Raw genomic sequence first — 20,927 nt, 5'->3', positions numbered from 1 at the left:
CGGACAGAGCGGGGCGCGGGGAGGCAGAACGGCAGCGGAAAGAGGAGGCCAGAGCCCGGGGAGGGGGTGCTGCCCGCAGCGCCGCACCGGTGCCCCCGCCGACCGCCCTTTCACCGCCTCCATCCCCGATCCCCACGGTCCACCGAGGGCCACACCTGCCCCGTGCTCCCTTCCGCTGCCGAGGCCCCTCTGGCGTCCTACGGGGGACACCGGCGGGGCCCGGGCGGGACTACAGCTCCCGGCGTGCTCCGGGCCCGGCGCGGCCCCGTGACGGCCCCGCCCGGCGCGGCCGCACCCCCGCCCCGCGGTGCCGGCCATGCTGCGGCCCAAGGCCCTGACGCAGGTGCTCAGCCAGGCCAACACCGGCGGCGTCCAGAGCACGCTGTGAGTGCGGGGGCCCGGGCGGGGGGCGGCTTCACCCGAGGGCGGTCCGTGATGCGGCGTGACGGCACTGCGGGGAGATGCTTTCTCTGCCCGGCAATGTTTCCCTTGTACTTAAGCCCGGCAGATACTGCCGCTGTCCGTGCCCCAGGGGATGCTGCCCCTGCCCGGAGATGCTGCCTGCCGTTCCCCCGTCCCTGCCCCTGCTCTTGCTCCTGCCCCAGACCCTGTCCCTGCTCCTGCTCGTGTGCCTCGGCCATGCTGTCGCTGTCCCTAGCCCAGGGATGCTGCCTGCCCCTGTCCCTGCAGCGGGGGATGCTCCCTGCTCCTGCCCTGGGAATGCTGCCCCTGCCCAAGGCTGCTGCCTGCCTCTCCCCAGCCCCTGCCCAAGGATGCTGCCTGCCTTTCCCCAGCCCCTGCCCAAGGATGCTGCCTGCCTTTCCCTTGCCCCTGCCCGGGGATGCTCCCCGTCCCCGGGGAAGGCGAGGGGCCGGGCCCTTCCAGGGGCAGGCATGGTGCTGAGACCACGCACCCTGCACGGTGCTGGGCTGCGGAGGGTGCTGGCGCTGTGCACAGTGTGTGGGGCCGGGGCCTTGCACCGTTCCTGATGTCTGGTGCTGGGATGCCTCGTGCACAGAGCAAGGGCCGTGCGCTGAGCTGTGGTTTGTCCACCTCGTGCTCAGCCTGTGGCAGGGTCCCACTGCTTCAACAGACAGATACACCACTGCCCTGCTCGGGCCTGGGGCCACTGCAGAGCTTTCTGGCTTTGAAGCCCCCCCACCCCCTGCCAAACCCCTGCAGAGTGCGACTGTCCCGGGATCAGTGCTTGGTGGGGGGGTTTGCTCTACCCCTGGTATGGAGAGGGGGTCTGGTGTTAGAGGCATCAGTTTGCCCTACCGTGTCCTTCCCAGGCTGCTGAACAACGAGGGGTCCTTGCTTGCCTACTCGGGCTATGGGGACACTGATGCCAGGGTCACCGCGGCCATCGCCAGCAACATCTGGGTGGCCTACGACAAGAACGGGCACCAGGCGTTCAATGAGGACAACCTCAAGTTCATCCTCATGGACTGCATGGTATGTGGGGCTGGAGCCCGCCCTGCCCTCCCTGGGGACGTGCCTGTGGGGCCAGGACCGTGCTGGGGGTCCAGGCCAAGCTGGTGTGCAACAGGTGCTGTTTCTCCCTGGGCAGGAGGGGCGAGTGGCCATCACACGGGTGGCAAACCTGCTGCTCTGCATGTACGCCAAGGAGACCGTGGGATTTGGGATGCTGAAAGCCAAGGTAATGGCTGGGGAGTCGGCAGGGCTGCATCCCTGCTTTGGTGTGGGATTGGGATGGAAGGGTTGGAGGAGGCTGCTGTGCCTGGGACACTCTTTGCAGCTTGCAGAGACTCCTCTGTCCCCCGTGCCTGCCCAGGCACCACATCACACCTTTTTAAGATCCTAAAGTGAAATACAAATTACAATAAGCAAGTGGGCAGTGGGCACACACGTTGCAAAACCCACCTGAGCGTGGCTCATGCCATTCTCTGCTTGCAGGCTCAGGCACTGGTCCAGTACCTGGAGGAGCCGCTCACGCAGGTGACCGCATCGTGAGCAGGCACTGGAGGGCTCTGAGGTGCCACTGGGCTCCAACACCATCACTGTCACTGCCGTGGGATGGGCGTGAGTGGCCCCATGGGCATCACGGAGCTTAAAAATAAGGTGGCAGGAACCCAGAAGCTGGGGGAAATAAAAGTGTGTTTGATGCTCATGTCCATTGTGTCTGTTGTTGGGGGAGCTGAGGGGACTGGGCTGGAGGTGCCCCATTGCCCTGGGGAAAGACAAGAAGTTGCAAGGGGCTGTTGTCAAAGGAGAGGGGCTACAGCAGAGCCGAGCCACTCCACAGCCCAGCTGGTCACACTGGGACAGCTGGGGGGTGGTGGGGGCTCCTTCCCATCCCTATTTCCCCGGCTTTCACACGATGGCAGCAGAGGCGAGGGAACATTCACAGCGGCGGGAGCCGGGCTGAGCGGGGGTTCTGCTCCCGGCACAGCTGCCCTCGCTGCCGTCCCAGCGCACCGTGCCCCGCTCTGCCCGTGCTGCCCCGCTCTGCCACCGCAGCCGTTGCCTCCCCATGCCGCCCTCACTGCCCGTGGTGCCCGTGGTGCCCTCGCACCCCTCGCTGCCCGTGCTGTTCGTGCTGCCCTCGCACCCCTCGCACCCCTCCCTGCCCGTGCTGTTCGTGCTGCTCTCGCTGCTCCAGCCTGCCCCGCACTCAGGATCAGGTCCTGGCTCCTCCTCCAGCCGCCCCGTGACGGTCCCAGGGGTGACACTACCTGCCCAACCTGCGCTGCGACACCCAGTCCCACCCCTTGAGTCAAGCGGCCGCGCTGTCGCCAGCTCGGCCTCGCTCGCCGCCGCTGTCCCGGAGCCTCCGCTCCCCTGGACCCCCTCGCTGCCCGACAGAGAGGAACCTTTGGTCGCTCCGTCTCTTCCCTCGGCGCCTCCGGGAGCCCGGCCCGCCCCGCCGTCTGCTCGAGCCTTGGCAGCGGCGAGGAGGAAACCCGGGGCGGCCCTGCGAGGGCAGGCGGCGGCCGGGGCGACATGGGCAGCGCCGAGGAGGACTATAACTTTGTCTTCAAGGGTGAGTCCTGCGCTCCATGCGACCCCTGCCCTTCCCCAAAAGGAGTGGAGAGCAGAAATCCAGGGGCTGCGGGGAGGGAACGAGGGTGCCCTTTCCCCAGGGCGGCTGTGTCCTGAGCTGGGACGTGGTTTGACTATCCCTGCAGCTGTGACGGGCATCGGGAGCTATAGAGGGTCAGAGAACTGGGGCCCGCTGACAGCAGTGAGGCCAGCAGCAAGGTCCACCGAGACCCGGGGAGACCCGCACTCACCCCGAGGCTGAAGGTGTGCAGTGCCAGGCAAATTGCTGCTCCGGGATTAGTGGGGCTGTGAAAGCTGGGGCTGAGCAGGTGAGACAAATGCCACGAGAGCCTGTAACCCCCGAGAGCAGTGGGCATTGGAAAGTCATTTGCTGCGGTGAGCTGGGCAGTGGCGCATGCAGAGGACATGGGGGTCAAAGCTGAGCTGGAGAAACGGGGGCACAGCCCCACACCTCCCATGCTGAGCTCCTTGGGCCCACCTGGTCTTTGCCAGGTACTACTGGCTGGACTCTGCTGGAGCTCAGTGGGGACAGACAGGCTCTGGTGTGCCACCTGTCCTGGATGCCCACTGCAGCAGGGTGACCCAGGGCTCACCAACATCCTTGCCCTGCTCCTGCTGCCCAGAGGCCAGTAGCCATGAGCCCCCTGACCAGCTCTGGGGTTGCACCAGCACTAGGGAGCACAGCTGGGCTCCCACGGGGACGCTGCTTGCTGAAGGAGTGACCACACCAGGGGTTAAACCCACACAGCTGCCCAGCCTCTGCAACCAGTCTGGGGTCACCGGACAGCGAGCGATGCCCGTGCAACCAGTGCTGGTAGCTGGGGCAGCCCAGTGGGATTTCTCCTTCCTTCCACAGTTGTCCTGATCGGGGAGTCTGGGGTGGGAAAAACAAACCTGCTCTCTCGTTTTACCCGCAACGAGTTCAACCACGACAGCCGCACCACCATCGGCGTGGAGTTCTCCACGCGCACAATCCTGGTGGGAGACGCCGTGGTGAAGGCTCAGATCTGGGACACGGCCGGGCTGGAGCGCTACCGCGCCATCACCTCAGCGTAAGGATGGGAGGCCTCAAATCCCTGCCTCTGCTGGGGCTTGGGTTCAGCCCCGTGGCTGAGGATGCTGGGGGGGATCTGGAGCATGGGATGATGGTGGGGTTCTGTCACAGGTATTACCGGGGGGCTGTGGGTGCCCTGGTTGTGTTTGATATCACCAAGCACCAGACGTACGATGTGGTGGACCGCTGGCTGAAGGAGCTCTACGACCATGCCGAGGCCAGCATCGTTGTCATGCTGGTGGGGAACAAGACTGACCTTGCACAGGCTCGAGAGGTGCCCATGGAGGAGGCAAAAATGTTTGCAGGTACAGGCTGGCACCGCGCCACAGGGCTGGGGGCTTGAGAACCTCCCCAACAGCGTGGACCTGCACCAGTGCAGGCACCTGAACATCTCTAAAGGTGCTCCAGATTGGAGCCGTGTCCTCACTGGACGTGTCTGCATCACCTCAGGGATCTCCTCTCCTTGCAGACAACAACGGGCTGCTGTTTGTCGAGACCTCGGCGCTGGACTCCACCAACGTTGAGGAAGCATTCGAGACCATCCTGAAGGGTACAGGCACTGGTGCCGTGGTGCAGCAGGTCCCAGGGCATTGCAGGGTCCCTTTCCCAGGGATGCAGGGCTGGCCAGATGATGTGCAGCACTTCTCTCCCTGCTCCACTTGAGCTATCTGGGGCTAGTTTCATGATGTCTTTTGGTGCTGTCTTTCTGGCTGCTTTGGTTTTCAGACTTTGGTTTCACTCCCCACACCCAAAGCTTTGTTCTCACGGCCCCTGGGCATCCCTGAAGCCCCAGGAGCTGCTGCTCCCCCGTAATCTCCAGTCTCCTTCCTGTTGTCCTGGGCTCATGACTTGATGTCTCCAGCATCCTGCCAAACCGGCTGTGGGGAGCTGGGGGGCCAGGGATGGAGTCCAAGGGCAGCTCTCCAGGAACGGCAGCCAGCAGCATCCGGGCAGCGAGGTGTGCCATGCCATGCTGAGCCATGCCAAGCTGAGCCATGCCAAGCTGAGCCATGCCACGCTGAGCCATGCTGAGCTGAGCCATGCCATGCCAAGCCATGCCATGCTGAGCCATGCCAAGCTGAGCCATGCTGAGCTGAGCCATGCCGTGCTGAGCCATGCCAGCGAGGTGTGCCATGCCACGCGAGCCATGCCATGCTGAGCCATGCCAAGCTGAGCCATGCCATGCTGAGCCATGCCATGCTGAGCCATGCCAAGCTGAGCCATGCCAAGCTGAGCCATGCCATGTTGTTCCATGCCATGCTGTTCCATGCCATGCTGTTCCATGCCATGCTGAGCCATGCTGAGCTGAGCCATGCCAAGCTGAGCCATGCCATGCTGAGCCATGCCAAGCTGAGCCATGCCAGTGAGATGTGCCATGCCATGCTGAGCCATGCCAAGCTGAGCCATGCCGTGCTGAGCCATGCCAGCGAGGTGTGCCATGCCACACTGAGCCATGCCATGCTGTTCCATGCCATGCTGAGCCATGCCATGCTGAGCCATGCCACACTGAGCCATGCCATGCTGAGCCATGCCATGCTGAGCCATGCCATGCTGTTCCATGCCATGCTGAGCCATGCAGTGCTGTTCCATGCCACGCTGTGCAGTGCTGTGCTGAACCAGCCTGGCCCCGCGAGCTGCCAGCCCCAGCCCAGGGTGAAGCACTAATCCCAGGTTGGGCAAGAGGAAACGGGCCAAGCACAGGGTGTTCCCCAAGCGCCGCAGGGATGCACGCCTTGTCCCTTGTCACCCCTCAAGTCACCCCTCGGCTGCGTAGAGGCGAAGGAGAGCCACCAGCACGCCGAGCAGTGGGGGCTGCAGGCTTGAAGCTGTCCCTGCATCCTCGGGGGGCCTTGGCTGACACACGGACCCCCCGGCACTTCTTCTTTTGCAGAAATCTTCTACAAAGTGCAGAAGCAGAAGCAGAGGAGCAGCCAAAGCAACACGGTGTCACTTGCAAGTGAGAGCCCTGCAAGCACAGCCCCAGTGCAGGCAGAGAGGCGCCCGTGCTGCGTGGCCCTCTGAGCCTGCTGGGCACCCCGGGAAGTCCCCAGGGAACCCCACAACCCCGGGACACACCAGTGGCCACCAGCACAGGCTGGTGTCACCCTGCCTGCAGTGCCACCCGTGTCCTGGTGCAGTGGGGACCAGCAGCCTGGACAGGGGCCAAATTCTGCCATAAACAGTGAGAAGCACCAGTTCCAGGAGCTCTTCTCTCTCTTGTTTCATTTTTGCTGGGCCCTGATTAGCATCACCACTGTCACGCATTGTATCAACCCTTCTGGACCTGCAGGGCAAAAATGACCAGGACACCCCCGAAGCACCCCTGGGGAAGAAGCCAGTAGGTTCTGGGCAGGATCATGCCAGCAGCAGGAGCCTCTCTGATTCCCTCTGGCCCTGGGGTTGCTCCTGTAGGGCCACCCTGTGCCGTGCACTGAGGATGAGGCTGACCAACAGCTGTCTGTCCCACCAGGGACTGCTCTAGGGTGTGAAGTGGCAGCACTCAGCCCTTGGCTGTCCCAGCAGGGCCCGGTGCCATGGGGCTGGGAGCAGCTCTGTGTCCAGCAGGGGCGTGACACAATCATTAAAGGACTTGTGAAATGCAGGTTTACTGAGCTGGAATTCCTGCGTGCTTGTGGTCAACGCCCTGGGTCCCCACCTTCCTAATGTGCTGAAGATCACGGCCTCCAAAGCAGCCCAGCTGGATGCCACGGCTCCCCTGTGCCCCCTCCTACCCCGATGCCATGGCCCCCCTGCACTCCCTCCCACCCTGAAGCCATTCTCTCCCTGTGCCCCCTCCCATCCTAAAGCCATTCTCTCCCTGTGCCCCCTCCCATCCTAAAGCCATGCTCCCCCTGTGCCCCCTCCCACCCTAAAGCCATGCTCCCCCTGTGCCCCCTCCCACCCTAAAGCCATTCTCTCCCTGTGCCCCCTCCCACCCTAAAGCCATGCTCTCCCTGTGCCCCCTCCCACCCTAAAGCCATGCTCTCCCTGTGCCCCCTCCCATCCTAAAGCCATGCTCTCCCTGTGCCCCCTCCCATCCTAAAGCCATGCTCCCCCTGTGCCCCCTCCCATCCTAAAGCCATGCTCCCCCTGTGCCCCCTCCCCATGCAGCCTTTCCCAGTTTAGTTCCCCTGTTTGAACTTTATCAGTTCAAACGACGACGCGGCCTCTGCCGGTGATCTGAAACCCCTCGGGAACGGGGTAATTCCTGCCGGATTCTCCGTGTCTTCACTCGCTTTCCCTTTGCACCACGCCGGACGTGCCAGCCCAGCTCCAGGTCACACCCACGGTTCCGTGTGGGACGCACTGTCCCCACCAGGAGCACGCACAGGTGGTGGCCTGTCCCTGCCCCCCTTACCTGGCCTAGGTGAGCACACCTGAGTGTGACGGGCAGCCCCGGCCGCCAATGGGTGTGGAGCAGGAAAGGCTGTGGCCACCAATGGGTGGCGGGGGACAGCCCCTGCCAGGGCTGGGTGAGGCCCGGAAATCCCAGTTGGCCCAGTGGGAGCGGGGCTGTGGTGCTGGGCGAGATGCGGGGCAAGGACGATGAGTACGATTATCTCTTCAAAGGTGGGTCTGCTGCCCGGTCTCAGCCTGCTGCCGGCAGGGCTGGCTCCGCGCAGCACCCCCGGCGTGGCACCGGCATCTGGGGCTTCTACTGGGATGGAACACTCAATTCCCAGTTCACGGGACGGGAGCGGGGGCTTGCCGCGGCGTTCCACTGTGCTGGGAAGGAGGGTGCTGAGGCTGAGCTGGTCGGAGGGTTTGCTGGAGATGCTCTGATGGTTTGTGGTCCCCGTGCTCGTGGCAGCCGCTCCTGACCCTGCGGGAGGGGGCTGCAGCCCCAGCACAGCGCCCTGCAGGGCGGCCGTGGCCGTGGCAGGGTGCTGGTCCCGGGGCTGCCGGGGAAGCCGTGGGTCTCTGTGGGTGCCGTGTTGGCCCCTGAGCACCCGTGGGTGCTCCGCTCTGCGGCACTGGGTGAGGGGAGCACGTCTGAGAGCTGAGTGATGTCCCCCAGGAGAGAAAGCCGTGCTGCAGTGGAGGGAGAGGATCCAGGGATCCGGGCTTGTCCTTCCTGCTGCTGGCCGTGCTCTGACCTCACTGCTGTGCCCGGTGAGGGTGGGGGACAGGGACAGGCTCTTGGAGACACCACGTTGGCACTTCTGGAGCCCAGCATCCCCCTGAAGCAGCCCCATCCCTGTGCGTGCCAGGCTTCCCTGCGGTCTGCTGTGGCCGAAGCAGGTGCTGGGGGAAGCAAAGGGGCATCTTGGCAATGCCACAGCCTCCCGAGCCGTAAAATCCAGGCTGTGAGCTCACCAGTGGGCGGCTGTGAGTCAGCCTACCCACACAGGCCTGCCCGCAAGGCCCCGAGTAATTCTAGCCACCGACAGGACGTAATTCCAGCCAGCCGTGTGCTGGTAGCCCCTGGCTCCTTGCACACCTCCCCTGGCTGCTGCCCAGGAAAATCCTCCTGCCTGGAGTTACTCTGGGACCTGCTGTGGGGGAAACTCTGACGCTGAGTGGTGCCTTGAGCAGGATGCCCAGGCAGGAGCTCTCCCAGCCGCTTTGTTCTGCACTTCTGCACTCAGAGCTGCGTGGCTCTGAGGGGGCTTCAGCTCATGGTCCTCCTGTGTCTGCCCATCCCCTGTCACTCTACAGGAGCCAGGGCTGGGAGCAGCTCACCACAGGCTCTTCATTCCCCTCCTGGGTCTCATGGTGGTCTCTGGAGTCCTTAAAAAAATAGGAGAACTCAGTTTTCAATGCAAGGGCAGCTCATCCCTTCCAAAGGAGGAGCAAAGTCGAAGGGGAATGCAGTGTTCAGGGCCTTGGAGCTGGGCTAGTGCTCCCAGGGCCCAACAGCTCTGTGAGCCCAGCCTCCCCCATGAGAAAAGGGAGATTGTCACAGCTGGAAGCAGCATTATCCCGAGTTCCACTGAAATGGGAGCATGCTCCTGAAGCCATTCAAGCTCAGGGCCATGGGGGCTCATCACCCCCACAGGCTGCAGCACCACCCACCCTGCATCCCTGGTGTGGTACAAAAAGCCCTCTGGAGCCTGCCGTGGAGCATGGCACTGCCAGGGTGGGGATTGTGGCAGTTGAGCTGGGGAAGCAGCAATTTCCTGTTGGTAAAAAACCGAGCTCAGATCAAAACTTCGAAGCTGGGAAAGTGACAATGAACTTTCCTGCTGTCTTGTCCAGGGGAGTCCAGGCTGCTGTGGTCCTCTCAGACCTCCCTGCAGTGGGCAGCAGCTGAGAAGTCTCCCCAGCAGCTGGGCAAAGGGGGGAGATTCTGCCCCTCTGCTCCGCTTTGGTGAGACCCCCCTGCAGAGCTCGGGGGGCCTCCAGCACAGGAAAGGCGTGGAGCTCCTTGAAGAAATCCAGGAGGCCACAGAGATGCTCCAAGGGCTGGAGCCAGGCTGGGAGAGCTGGGGCTATTCAGCCTGCAGAAGAAAATGCTCTGGGGAAACCTCAGAGCCCCTTCCAGTGCCCAAGGGGGCTCCAAGGGAGCTGGAGAGGGACTTTGGACGAGGGCCTGAAGTGCAGGACAAGGGGGAATGGCTCCCACTGCCAGAGGGCAGGGATTGGTGGGATATTGGGAAGGAATTGTTCCCTGTGAGGGTGGGGAGCCCTGGCACAGGGTGCCCAGAGAAGCTGTGGCTGCCCCATCCCTGGCAGTGTCCAAGGCCAGGTTGGATGTAGCTCGGAGCAACCTGGTCTAGTGGGCCAAGGGGTGGAACAAGATGGGCTTTACCCACCCAAACCATTCTGTGATGCTGTGGAGGAGCTGCCCTTCCCTCATTTGCTGGCTGTCCTGACACAGTGATTGCTCACCATGCTCTGGAGCCTTCCAGCTTCCCTCAGTGATCCCAGGGAGCTGTTCCACTTCCTGCTGGGCTTCCTGGCGCCAGGCTGTTTGCTGGCTGCCCTACACTGAGGGTTTTGTCAACGGGGTGGCTGCACTGCTGGAGGCTTTGCACCATGCAGGGGAGCCACGTCTACGAGCTGGAGCTGGTGGGAAGGAGTTATCCAGGACATGGAGCAAGATCCTTGCAGGGTGGTGGCTGCTGAGCCTTGGCTGAGTGTAGCAGTGCCTTGTGAGGCTCCTGCAGTGTGTGGCATCCCAGTGGCCCCTTGCTGGTGCTGCTGTTCCTGTGTCCTCCCCACCGTGGTCACTGGATGGTCGGGATCTCAGCCCTGCTGTTGTCCAAACCTGGTGGGGAGACATGTGAAGTGTCTGAGTACAGCTGGGGAATGAACAGGATTGGTAGTGAAGGAATTAAAAATAACTTAAAAAATAAAACCAAAAGCCTGTTGAGTCATAAACTCAACAAACTTGACTGGGGAGGTGTGTGATAAAGCTCCCCAGAGCTTGTTTCACCAGGTTTTACCGGAACCAGCCAGATCTGGGACAGGCACAAAATGCATTTAACCCACACCCAGGGACTTCCCAGCTCATGGGCTGGACCAGCAGCAGCAGAGGAGGATGCTTCCTTTCAAACCATGTCTTTAAGTCCTGCAGTGTGCCCTCAGGGCTGGAGGGCACACAGGGTTGGCAAGAGGAGCCCCAGCTCTGCCTGGCCTCTGGCCTGGCTCTCCCTGCATAGGTCCTGACCCTGGTTTTCTGCCCATTTTGGGTACATGGGTGCATATGGTGCTTTCCCATCCCCAGGGACAAAAACTTCTGGGTTTTTTTTTCAATTTACAGGCAGCAGTGATGCTGCTGGGAGGAGTGGAGGCAGCTGGCCCTGCTCTGCTTCACCCCTCACCTGTCAGCTCCTCCTGGATGAGATGGAGGTGGGGTCTCGCTGGTGGTGGGGGGGCAGATGGGGACATTCCCATCCCTGCCAGGCTGTGGGATGGGTGGCTGGGGGGAGCTGACATCTTATTTGTGCCCACCAGTTGTGCTCATCGGGGACTCAGGGGTGGGGAAGAGCAACCTGCTCTCACGCTTCACCCGCAACGAGTTCAACCTGGAGAGCAAGAGTACCATCGGGGTGGAGTTTGCCACGAGGAGCATCCAGGTGGACAACAAGACGGTGAAGGCTCAGATCTGGGACACAGCCGGGCAGGAGCGGTACCGGGCCATCACCTCAGCGTGAGTTTCCTTGCTCCCAAGCTGTGGCCCTTGCCTGGGGGCCCTGCTGTGACCCTGTCCCCTCGCTGTCCCCCAGCTACTACCGAGGGGCAGTGGGAGCTCTGCTGGTCTATGACATTGCCAAGTACCTGACGTATGAGAACGCAGAGCGCTGGCTGAAGGAGCTGCAGGACCACGCTGATGCCAACATCGTCATCATGCTGGTGGGCAACAAGAGTGACCTGCGGCACCTGCGGGCTGTGCCCACCGATGAGGCCAGGAGCTTCGCAGGTATCTTCCCCCACCCTGTCCAGTCCCTTCCCACCTGGCTGGAGTTCGTGGCACCCACCTGAGCTCACGCTGTTCTTGCAGAGAAGAATGGGCTGTCCTTCCTCGAGACGTCTGCGCTGGATTCCACCAATGTGGAGACAGCTTTCCACAACATCCTCTCGGGTAAGGGGCAACCAGGAAAGGGAGGGACAGGAGCAGAGGTGGCTTTGGACATCGTGTCCTCTCAGGACAGCCCTGGGGGCCTGGCTGTACTGCGTGGGATCTGGGTTGGAATCCTGCTCCCCTGGATGGGGAGAGGTGGGCATTTGCACCCCTGGAGCTGTGTGTTTGTGGAGGGAGCAGATCCCCCACTGAAATACTTACCTAAAGAGCTTTTTCACTTCCCCTCTCTCTGCTGGCAGAGATCTACCGCATCGTGTCCCAGAGGCAGATCGCGGGACAGCCGGAGTCGGAGTTTGGCCCCTCCACCAGCATTGAACCCATCCAGGTGCTGCCCACGCAGCAGGAGGGCCGGCAGGCGCCCTGCTGCCAGAACATCTGAGCCCCTGGGGTGCCCCCACCTTGATCCCCCCCAGCACCCAGCGCGTGGTGGCACCGTGTGTCTCACTCAGCCTGTGCCTCTGCCCTCCGCAGCTCTCCGAGCAGTGCACTGAGCTCTGGCTGCTTCTGTGTGGCACCATCCTCCTGCCCATGTGCTGCTCCGTGCCTGTGTTTATGTAGGACCAACAAAACTCAGGGGGAGGCAAAGCACCAGGGTGTCTCCCCTCTCCCCCCAAGGCTGGGGGCATGCCATCCCATGTCCCTGCTCCCTTTAGCCCTGCAGGCACAGTCGCTGGGTGGCACTGAGCAAGCCCGGACGTGGCGAGTCCCTGTTTGGTGACGCCCTGGGTGCAGCCCCGTGGGGTGGGTGTGGAGGGGGACACTGGGTGCACCCTTCTCCCGCCTGGTGAAACCAGCAGTGGTGTGGCTGGTTGTGCCCAGCCCTGTCCCTGCAGCACCGAGAGCTGGGAGTGCCTCTGGGTGCTGCTGGGGCCACCCAGGGAGGGGCGTGGGGGGGTTTTGTGTTGTGACCCCTTCCCTGTGGCATGACCCCAGCAAAGAGAAAAGCTGTGACTCTGCCATGGAAAGAGATGGGAGCAGGGGCTGGGGGAGCCTTGGCCTTTGGGAAGCCCCGAGGAGGGGACAAGGGGGCACCAGGGATTTGGGGGCTGAGGGCAGGGCTGAGGTGCCGAGGGTCCCTGTGCACAGCTCCCTGTGTGGGAGCCAGTGTCAGCTCTGGGGACCCCCTCAAGGTCCCCCTGGCATAGCTTGGCCCTTCCCTGCTCGAGGTTTTGGCCACCGTGGCTGGCGGCTGCATGGCCCAGCCCGGGGACTCGCCACTGCTGGATGGAGTGCCCGCTGCTGCAGCAGGGTGACAGTGGCATTGTCCCCTGCCTGGGGGACAGCGGCCACCCCCCAGCGTGGGCATCACCCAGGATGCTGGGCCAGGCTGCTGTCGGGGTGATTGGCAGGTGTCAATCAGTACTGGGAGCGTGGCCCCTGTCACGTGGGGTTTTTGGGGGGAATCTCTTTCTCTCCACAGCTGCCCCCAGTCTCTGCATCTCACTTGGTTGTGCCAGTAGGATCTGGGCCACGGTTCCCCCTTGGGGCATGATTTGTCGATGAAACGGAAATTGAGGCAAAATCCCCAAATAAAGCTGCTGTTGAAGCCTTTTCTCTCTCTGCCAGGTCTCTCCTTGAGGCAAGAGCAGTGCCAGCCCCACATGGGGCAGCTGGGAAGCATCCACAGGCAATGAAGGGTGAGGAGGAGGAGGGCTGGGAGGAAGGTATGACTGTAGCCTGGGCAAGGGGGTGTCCTGCTGGAAGGCCAGAGGGGAAAGCTTGAAATTCAGGATTGGAAGGACAGGTGGGATCCTGCTGCTGGCCCGGGGCAGCGCAGGGATGCACAAACAGGGTGCAGAAGTGGCCACACTGTGGGTGCCCCTTTTCATCCACCCGCTGCAGCCACCCCAGCCCTGGCAGCACCTCAACCTTGGCTCCAGCCCCTTGGCACTGTGCCCCTTTCAGAGGCAGCCTCATCCCTGAGCTGGCCAGACCCCTTCTCTGTAATACCCTGGCTCTGACTGCAGCTGGGGGCCGTGCCCAGGTGAATGGTGGCCACTGCCCCACGGGCTGCACTTCACCCCGTGCCCACCTCAGCTGGAAAAGCCCTGGAAACCTGCAGGGACTGCCAAGCACCACCTCCTCCCACGCCATCTGCCCACACCAAAACACGGTGCCAAGAGGTGATGTCAGCCCCACCGGCTGGAGAGGTGGGCATGGGGGGGGGGGGTGGCTGCTGCTCCACAAAGGGACAGGGCTGAGCCAAGTGTCCCTCGGGCCTCACTGCCATTGGATATGCCATCAGCCGGGCCCTGGCACGGGGATGAGTTCATTTAGACTCGTGGAGGCACTTTTGGGCTCGGCAGCTCGGTTTTGTTCCAGGCTTTCCAGTTTTCGGATGTTTTCTGCTGGGATGTAGAAGTGGGAAGGGTGAAACGTGGCACAGGGTGGCTCAGAGACCTGCTAGCCCCAGCTCTGGGAGAAGCAGCTGCCTCAGGAGGCTCACCATCTCACCAGTGCCTTAAGGGAGCCCAAGAAGTGCTGCCAAAAGCGTGTGATTGGTGGGAGATGCAGGAGGGGTGGCAGAGGGAGGTCCAGCCCCACTGCCCTGGAACTCAGCCCAGCAGGGCCTTGTTCCCAACCACTGCTCCTGGCCCTTCCTAAAGTGTGAACAGACACAAATCAAGAGCAGATACCAAGTTTCTTAAGTAATAATACTTTAATAAAATTAAGTTCTTAATGTAATTTAGCACATTTAATACATTAACCCTTTCCCTTCTTTGTTTTCTACAAGTTGTGCAACATCATTATTTTAATTTTATTTTATTTTAATTTTTTTTTTCCTTCTCCCATTATACTATATGCCTCAAAACTCAGACAACAAGCCTAACTCTACTTCTATGTTCGGTTATATCTCTCTCTCAGGCCTTTATTTTTGCGTAACGCCAGAGAGATGAAAATACCTGGATGGAACATGTGATCGGTTTCCAATAGTAACAATCCCGACTACAGGTTTCCTATGATGTTAAAAGAGGAAAAAAAAAAAAAAATAAAAAAAAAAGCAAACACAAAATAATAGGGAATGGACTTTCAGTGGAAGGGCCACGGAGTCGGTGTGGCCGGCAGTGGCCGGGCGGCTCCGTGGCCAGCTGGCTCAGCGTGAGGTGGGAGAAGCGTGGGGCAGGACGGTGTGACAGCACCCAGACCCGAGGGAGAGCGGATCCACGCCAACTTGTGCACCAGCCCGATGAGAGGAAGCCACGGTGGTGCTGTGCAAGCAAAGCCATGAAGGGCTGGGGAGGGCTGTGCTACGCTGGGCGAGCCTCGGTGAGATCGGCTCCTGCAGGGACCCCGTGGCCTGGGGTTCCTCTGAGCACGTCTCACGTGGGAAATCCCACTGGGGCTGCTCTGCCAGAGTCCCAACGGCAGCAACTGGAACCTGGGTCTCTTTGATACCAGGGCAGAGCCGGAGGAAGTGCTCTGCAGCAGCAGAGGGCTGCTCCGGGCATCCCTGGGGATTTCCTTGGCTTGCCTGGGGCTGGGATCAGAGCCGGCTCTGCAGCCCTCGTGCCCACTGCCTTTCATGTTTGCTTAACACTGCTTTCTAACTCAGGAGCAAATCCCATGCTGCAAAACAGAATCCAGCCCCTGGTTTGGTTGGTTTTTTTCCCTTTTTTTTTATGATTATCTGGAACAGAATTCATAAAGAAAAAGGGAAAAAGAATGCTGATGGTTTCACAGATAAGCAAAACAGCCTGTGACCACGTCTTGTGTCCCAGCTCGAGGGAGCCAAGAGCAGATCTCAAAGGCCACACCACACTGCTACATCTCACCGCTCTGTTTCTCTGCAAGTTGTTTCAAAAGCATCATCATAAGCCCAGAAAGCACATCCTGCTGTCAGCAACCCAGTGCCACCATCGGAGGGGGACTTCGTTTTCGCACAGACAGTAGTGGAACTACTCCAGATTTTACATTAGTGTCACTTTACTGGGGGTGACTTTCAATTTGCTCCATTAGCAGCCCTGAAGCGATGCTGGAGCAGATCCAGCAGGGATGCTGCAGCCTGCCAGGGCTGCAGTGACTCCAGATTCCAGGAGAGTAACCCACTGGAACAGGGGAGTCACACGGGAGGGAGGCAGGAGCTGCCCAACCTCTGCTGTCTCCTGCTGGCACGGCACAGGCAAACCAAAATCTGCCTAGCACAATGCCAGCTGAATTTTTCACTGGGTCAACTGACAGCAGAACATGACTTCAAGTTTCTACAGGATGCGAAAACCCACACTAAAACACAGAGATTGCTCCCTAACATCCTAGAAAGGGTTTTTGGAAGAACCAGCCCACGCTGGCTCTGCTGCCACCAAGGACGCCTTGCTGGGGCTCGGATGGGTGGGATGGGACCCACTGTCCGTACACAAGTGACAATAAAGTGCATCCACCTCCAGTCCAGGGCACCACTGTACAATGTCCATCACTGACGCTTCTTCAAGTATCAAATAAAACAAACAAAACAAAAAAAAAATGAGGTAAAACAAAACGGAAAGAGCAAACAGGCCGCCTCGCCGCCCCGGCAGGGAAGGACCAGGCGCTTGATTCACCGAGCATGAACCCCCCCTGGAAGTGCAGGAGACATCGTGCCCTGCTTCCCGAAACACCCCAGCATGCCAGGAGGCTCCCGGGGAGGGATCTCAGATTCACAGTGCTATTTATACGCAGAAACCGAATGAGAACTGTCTTCATTCCTGTCCTGACCTATTGCATGGCTTTGCTGAGTGATGAATGCTGGTAAAGGCCACCCCAGCCCCCCGAGGCAGGCAGGGAGCAAGGGGTGGCCACCGTGCTTCTCGAAGGCATCTGTGTGGATGCTCCCAAGCTGCAGGAGATCCGTGGGTTTGCTACAGCTGAGCCACAACTCAGAGGAGAGGAGCAAAGGCTAAACCCAGAGGGAAGCGACTTCCAAGGGCGTTTTCTTTGCGGCACTCGGCTTTGCTAATGACAACGTTGCCTCTTGGATGTTTCTTTCTGAGTTCTCTCCTTTAAGCAGAGATTTTGGTGCCGTGAAAAGCATCACCAGTACTCCAGAGAGAAGTGCTGGCCTCTCTCTGGAATGAGTGGAGCAGCTGGCAGGGGCACGAGCCAGGTCCTGCCCCAGTGCTGGTGCCAGGGCTGTGTTGCCCTGCCCCGCAGTGCTCGGGGTGGTTCTGCCATCGCAGCACCTCCTGCCTGCTGCCAGCTCCAGGAGCCCTTGCTCCTGCTCTCGGCACTGCAGGGACTCAGGATCCATCCACAGCCAGCGTGCTGTGCTGGCTAAGAACAGCCTTCAGCCTCCTCCGTGCTTCTGCAGCCAAAACCCAGGCAGGTGCCACGAGTGGCACTGTCCCGTGAGCAGGACAGTGTCAGGGCAGCTGTCAGGAGGCAAAGCTGTGGGAGCAGGGATCTCGTGGCCCACCACGGCTACGAGGAGGCCCTCTGGGGCCAGCAGAGGCTTTTCCAGACATCTCACTCCAATCATCATTCCAGACATCTCAGCTCCAATGCTCAAAGCTGATGTTTGGAGGCCAAGCAAAGAAAAACACCCGGCAAACCAAATCTCCTGGAAGATGCCACGTGCTAAAACGAGCGAGCTCACCTCGAGGTGCACAGCATGTCCCGGTGCAACGCCACCGGGGTGAGAGAGAACCAAGAAAAAGGAAGAAAACAAAGAGGGAACAAACCAACCCTAATGCCCTGACACTGCCCAGTGCACGGGCAGAGCCTCCGCCTGGCACCTCGCTGCCCTCGAGCTCTGTCTGTCACCTTACAGAGGGGAGATCACCCAATCTTCCTTTCCTTCTCCTTCCCGCCTGGGATGGTCCCACCTGCCCATCCCAGGATCTTCCCACACCTTTGGTGCTTGGAGAAGTTCAAAAAGCAAGAACAGCCCAAGGAAAGTAACAGCAACTTTGAACATTTTTCTGCAATTTCCTGCTCCAAGCCCAAGGCTGGAAGTCAGAATAAGGCAAAAATTAATGGCCTAAAACTTCCTTATTTTGTTCCATGACTAGCCAAATCTGTCTATTTTTATTAAAAAAGCAACATAAACCCCCAAACGTATCTTTTTAAAAAAATACATATTATTAGATCCCTTTTTTTTTTTTTGTCTTTTTTTTTTCCCCTCTATAAAAATAACTTCAGGACTTTGATTGACAGAAGGTACCAGTTGGTGGTTGTTATTTTGTTAGGCTTTCGGTCATTTATTTGTTTGCTTCAGAAAAATAGTACCAAAAAAAGATGGAATTCCTGGGGAAGTTAACAATGATCGTGTTCACAAGTTTATTTTACATTCTGCTCTGTCTGGGATCACTTGGATCTACTATAGATTAAACAATATGGATAGCATCTACTATTTGAACTAGTTAATTTTTTTTTTAATCTTTACTCTAGGATTATATGAAATAAATTTGAGTGTTTATTATTATTAACATTTTTTAATACCCATCAACGCAAACCTTTTTTTTTTTTTTTTTCTCATTTTTTGGTTAAAAACAAACAAACAAACAGAAAAAAAAAATTTTCTTATTTTAAAATGCTTCTTTGAAAGGCAACAGAGCAGAAACATCACCCCGTCATCCTGCTGCTTTGGGAGGGGGAGCAGGGCACGGGCTGGATTCGGGGTGTGAGGGGGACAGACTTCCCCCACTCCCCATCCCACAGGGAGGTCGGGGCTGCTCAGCAAATCCCTAAAGCAGCCCTGGGAGGAGATCCTGTGAAGCACTTCAGGATGTGCTGGAGCCATGCTGAAGTGCTTTCCTGGATTCACGGGAGCTCAGAACCCAGCCAGGGGCGCTCTCCCTGCTCTGGCTGCCCCTGCAGTGGGTGTCCAGCAGGAGCTGTGCCCACAGTGCCCTGGGGAGCGGATGGGGTGACCCATTCCCATTCCCAGCTCGGATGGGCTGGAGCTGGCTGGGAGCTCAGTGTAAGCTCAGCCCCTGGCTGCTCAAAGCACCACAAGTGCACGGCTCCGCTGTGGCACAAGCTCCAAAGGAACGGCCCTGGATGTTCTCAAGATCATGCCTGGCCTGAACACTGGCACCAAACCCTCCTGTCCCCACAACCTGCCCAAGAGACGGAGCCAAAGGCCAAAGGGAGGCAGCAGTGACCACCCAGAGCCCCCGGGAGCGTGTCCAGTGGTGTCTGTGCCAGCAGTGACCATCAGCTCTGCCCGCCAAGGCTGTGGAAATGACCACAAATCCTCGCATTACACTGGGCTCTCTGCAACCACGTCAAGGACAAAACTCCTCTGGCTCCCCGGGATGGGATCAGGCTGGCAGTGCTGGCAACAAGGAGGAGGAGGGCGGGCAGCTGGGCAGTGCCAGCTTTGCCCTGTGAGATCCCAGCTCTCCACAAGCCCCTGTCCCAGGGAACCACAGCGGGAGGGAAAAATCTGTTCCCCAGCGCCCGCCCGGGAGGTGGCTCAGGTTGGGTGGGACCCTGGGATGCTCAGGGTGCCAGGGAAGGGCTGTGCCACAGCTTCCTCTGTGCCACAGCAGGGCCGGGGCTCGCCAGGGCCAGTGTGGGGTGGTGCCACCCAAAGACTGCCCCAGAGCCAGCCCCGAGCCAAAATCCACCCAGACCTCGACCCTTTCCAAGGGGATTCCCAGATGGAGCAGCCACAGGATGGGGGCACAGGCTTGGGTTTATAGTGGTTTTTCTCTTCTACTTCTCTGTTTTTAATTACCTTTTTTTATCCTTTTTTTCTTTTGTTTAAATACATCCAACTGTGTTAATTTCTTATTTGCGGAAAGGGCTATCTGCACCATAACTATCACCTTTACATACACACACGCACACACGAGAAATGAAACATATATTAAAAACACTTTTTAAGCAATACTCTGGATACAAATGTATTTTTTAACCTACATATATTCTAAACCTTCTAAACTTTTAAGGATCACTTTATCATAAAATAAAATATCCTTTTTTCTTATAATAAATTACCTAATAAAAAGTATTTTTATTAGCCCAGTTCCTTGCTACATTTACATGTAATAAATGCATTTATTAAAATAGAATATTAAATTATAAAGAAATGTTCTAATTTTAAAATCTTTTTTTCCCTCCTCTCTCTCTCTTTAAAAAACACCAGGAAATGCATCAAAATAAACCCTTCAAACACCAAACAAAACAGGTTGGAGTATTTTGATTTCAGAGGTTAACAATATTAACAGTCTGAGCCTTTGTATGTATGAAGATTATTATTTTTTTTTTTAAGAAAGAAAGAAAAGAGAAAAAAATAATAGATATCCCTCCAGCTGAAAAATACTTTTGCAAAAGGGAGCTAGGACAAGATATTTTTATAGTATCTCCTCATTAACTATAAATCCAATTTTGGTTCTTTTTTCTTTCTTTTGTTATGCATTATAATACACACTCTTCTCTATATAATTTATGTTGATGAGGATGACATCACAGCATGATATTACTTTATCCCTCCGTTTCCCTTTGTCACGTTTTGTCACCCGCTCCCCGGCACCGTCCCTTGTCCAGCAGCCGCTGTCCCCGCCACGGCAGCTCACAAACACCACCCAAAAATGCAGTTCTGGGGGACACGGCAGGACCCCGACACGGGACCGGGGAGCCCTCGCTCCCACAGCCCTGTCACAGCTCGCTTCCACCCAGGAGGTCACGTCCACAAGGAAAACTCACGGGATGAGTCCCAAATCCAGCACAGCCCCAAGCCCCAGCACCTCGTTTGCAGCCAGTGCCGGCAGTTTGGCAAAGCACGAGTGGAAATCCCAGTGCTGAACGGGGTGGGCACCCCGCTACAGCCCCACAGGGTGAGCCCCTCTGTCCCCCCACGGGGCTGAGCCTGCCTGGACCTGGACAGGTCCTGCCTGGACCTGGACACGTCCTGCCCAGACCTGGACACGTCCTGTCCAGACCTGAACACGTCCTGCCCAGACCTGGACACGTCCTGCCTGGACTTGGACACGTCCTGTCCAGACCTGGACACGTCCTGCCAAGACCTGGACACGTCCTGTCCAGACCTGGACACGTCCTGCCTGGACTTGGACACATCCTGTCCAGACCTGGACACGTCCTGCCAAGACCTAGACACGTCCTGTCCAGACCTGGACACGTCCTGCCTGGACCTGGACACGTCCTGCCTGGACTTGGACAGGTCCTGCCCAGACCTGGACACGTCCTGCCCAGACCTGGACACGTCCTGTGGACACGTCCTGTCCAGACCTGGACACGTCCTGCCAAGACCTGGACACATCCTGTCCAGACCTGGACAGGTCCTACCAAGACCTGGACACATCCTGCCAAGACCTGGACAGGTCCTACCAAGACCTGGACACATCCTGCCAAGACCTGGACAGGTCCTGCCTGGACCTGAAC

General features: G+C 58.8%; 3 protein-coding genes across 5 annotated transcripts; all 3 read left to right on the top strand.

The window, feature by feature from the left end:
* Window positions 1-22: 22 nt before the first annotated feature.
* LAMTOR2 (late endosomal/lysosomal adaptor, MAPK and MTOR activator 2) lies at window positions 23-2,131 on the top strand. The gene is made up of 4 exons (XM_053967096.1): window positions 23-384; window positions 1,293-1,455; window positions 1,571-1,660; window positions 1,918-2,131. Exons 1-4 carry the CDS (start codon window positions 317-319, stop codon window positions 1,972-1,974), a joined length of 378 nt encoding a protein of 125 aa, XP_053823071.1. The 5' UTR covers window positions 23-316; the 3' UTR covers window positions 1,975-2,131.
* Window positions 2,132-2,708: 577 nt separating this feature from the next.
* RAB25 (RAB25, member RAS oncogene family) lies at window positions 2,709-6,690 on the top strand. Its single transcript, XM_053967080.1, has 5 exons — window positions 2,709-3,004; window positions 3,881-4,076; window positions 4,190-4,383; window positions 4,548-4,628; window positions 5,970-6,690. Exons 1-5 carry the CDS (start codon window positions 2,965-2,967, stop codon window positions 6,098-6,100), a joined length of 642 nt encoding a protein of 213 aa, XP_053823055.1. The 5' UTR covers window positions 2,709-2,964; the 3' UTR covers window positions 6,101-6,690.
* A 918-nt stretch (window positions 6,691-7,608) lies between these two features.
* Window positions 7,609-14,539, top strand: LOC128801268 (ras-related protein Rab-11A-like). Of its 3 annotated transcripts, none has more exons than XM_053967074.1 (7): window positions 7,609-7,648; window positions 10,979-11,174; window positions 11,251-11,444; window positions 11,526-11,606; window positions 11,846-11,931; window positions 13,173-13,243; window positions 14,472-14,539. In XM_053967074.1, the coding sequence occupies exons 1-6, from the start codon at window positions 7,609-7,611 to the stop codon at window positions 13,182-13,184; spliced, it is 609 nt and encodes a 202-aa protein (XP_053823049.1). In that variant the 3' UTR covers window positions 13,185-13,243; window positions 14,472-14,539. The 3 variants fall into 3 exon arrangements, with proteins under 3 accessions (XP_053823049.1, XP_053823051.1, XP_053823048.1); XM_053967076.1 differs by lacking the exon at window positions 14,472-14,539 and adding an exon at window positions 13,929-14,348; XM_053967073.1 differs by lacking the exons at window positions 13,173-13,243; window positions 14,472-14,539 and having other exon boundaries at window positions 11,846-13,164.
* The last annotated feature ends 6,388 nt before the right edge of the window (window positions 14,540-20,927 follow it).

The sequence above is a fragment of the Vidua chalybeata genome, chromosome 29 (genome assembly GCF_026979565.1).
Source record: "Vidua chalybeata isolate OUT-0048 chromosome 29, bVidCha1 merged haplotype, whole genome shotgun sequence".
Classification (NCBI taxonomy): domain Eukaryota; kingdom Metazoa; phylum Chordata; class Aves; order Passeriformes; family Viduidae; genus Vidua; species Vidua chalybeata.
The sequence above is the reverse complement of the archived record's forward strand: the minus strand, read 5'-3'. Positions and strand labels throughout refer to the sequence as shown.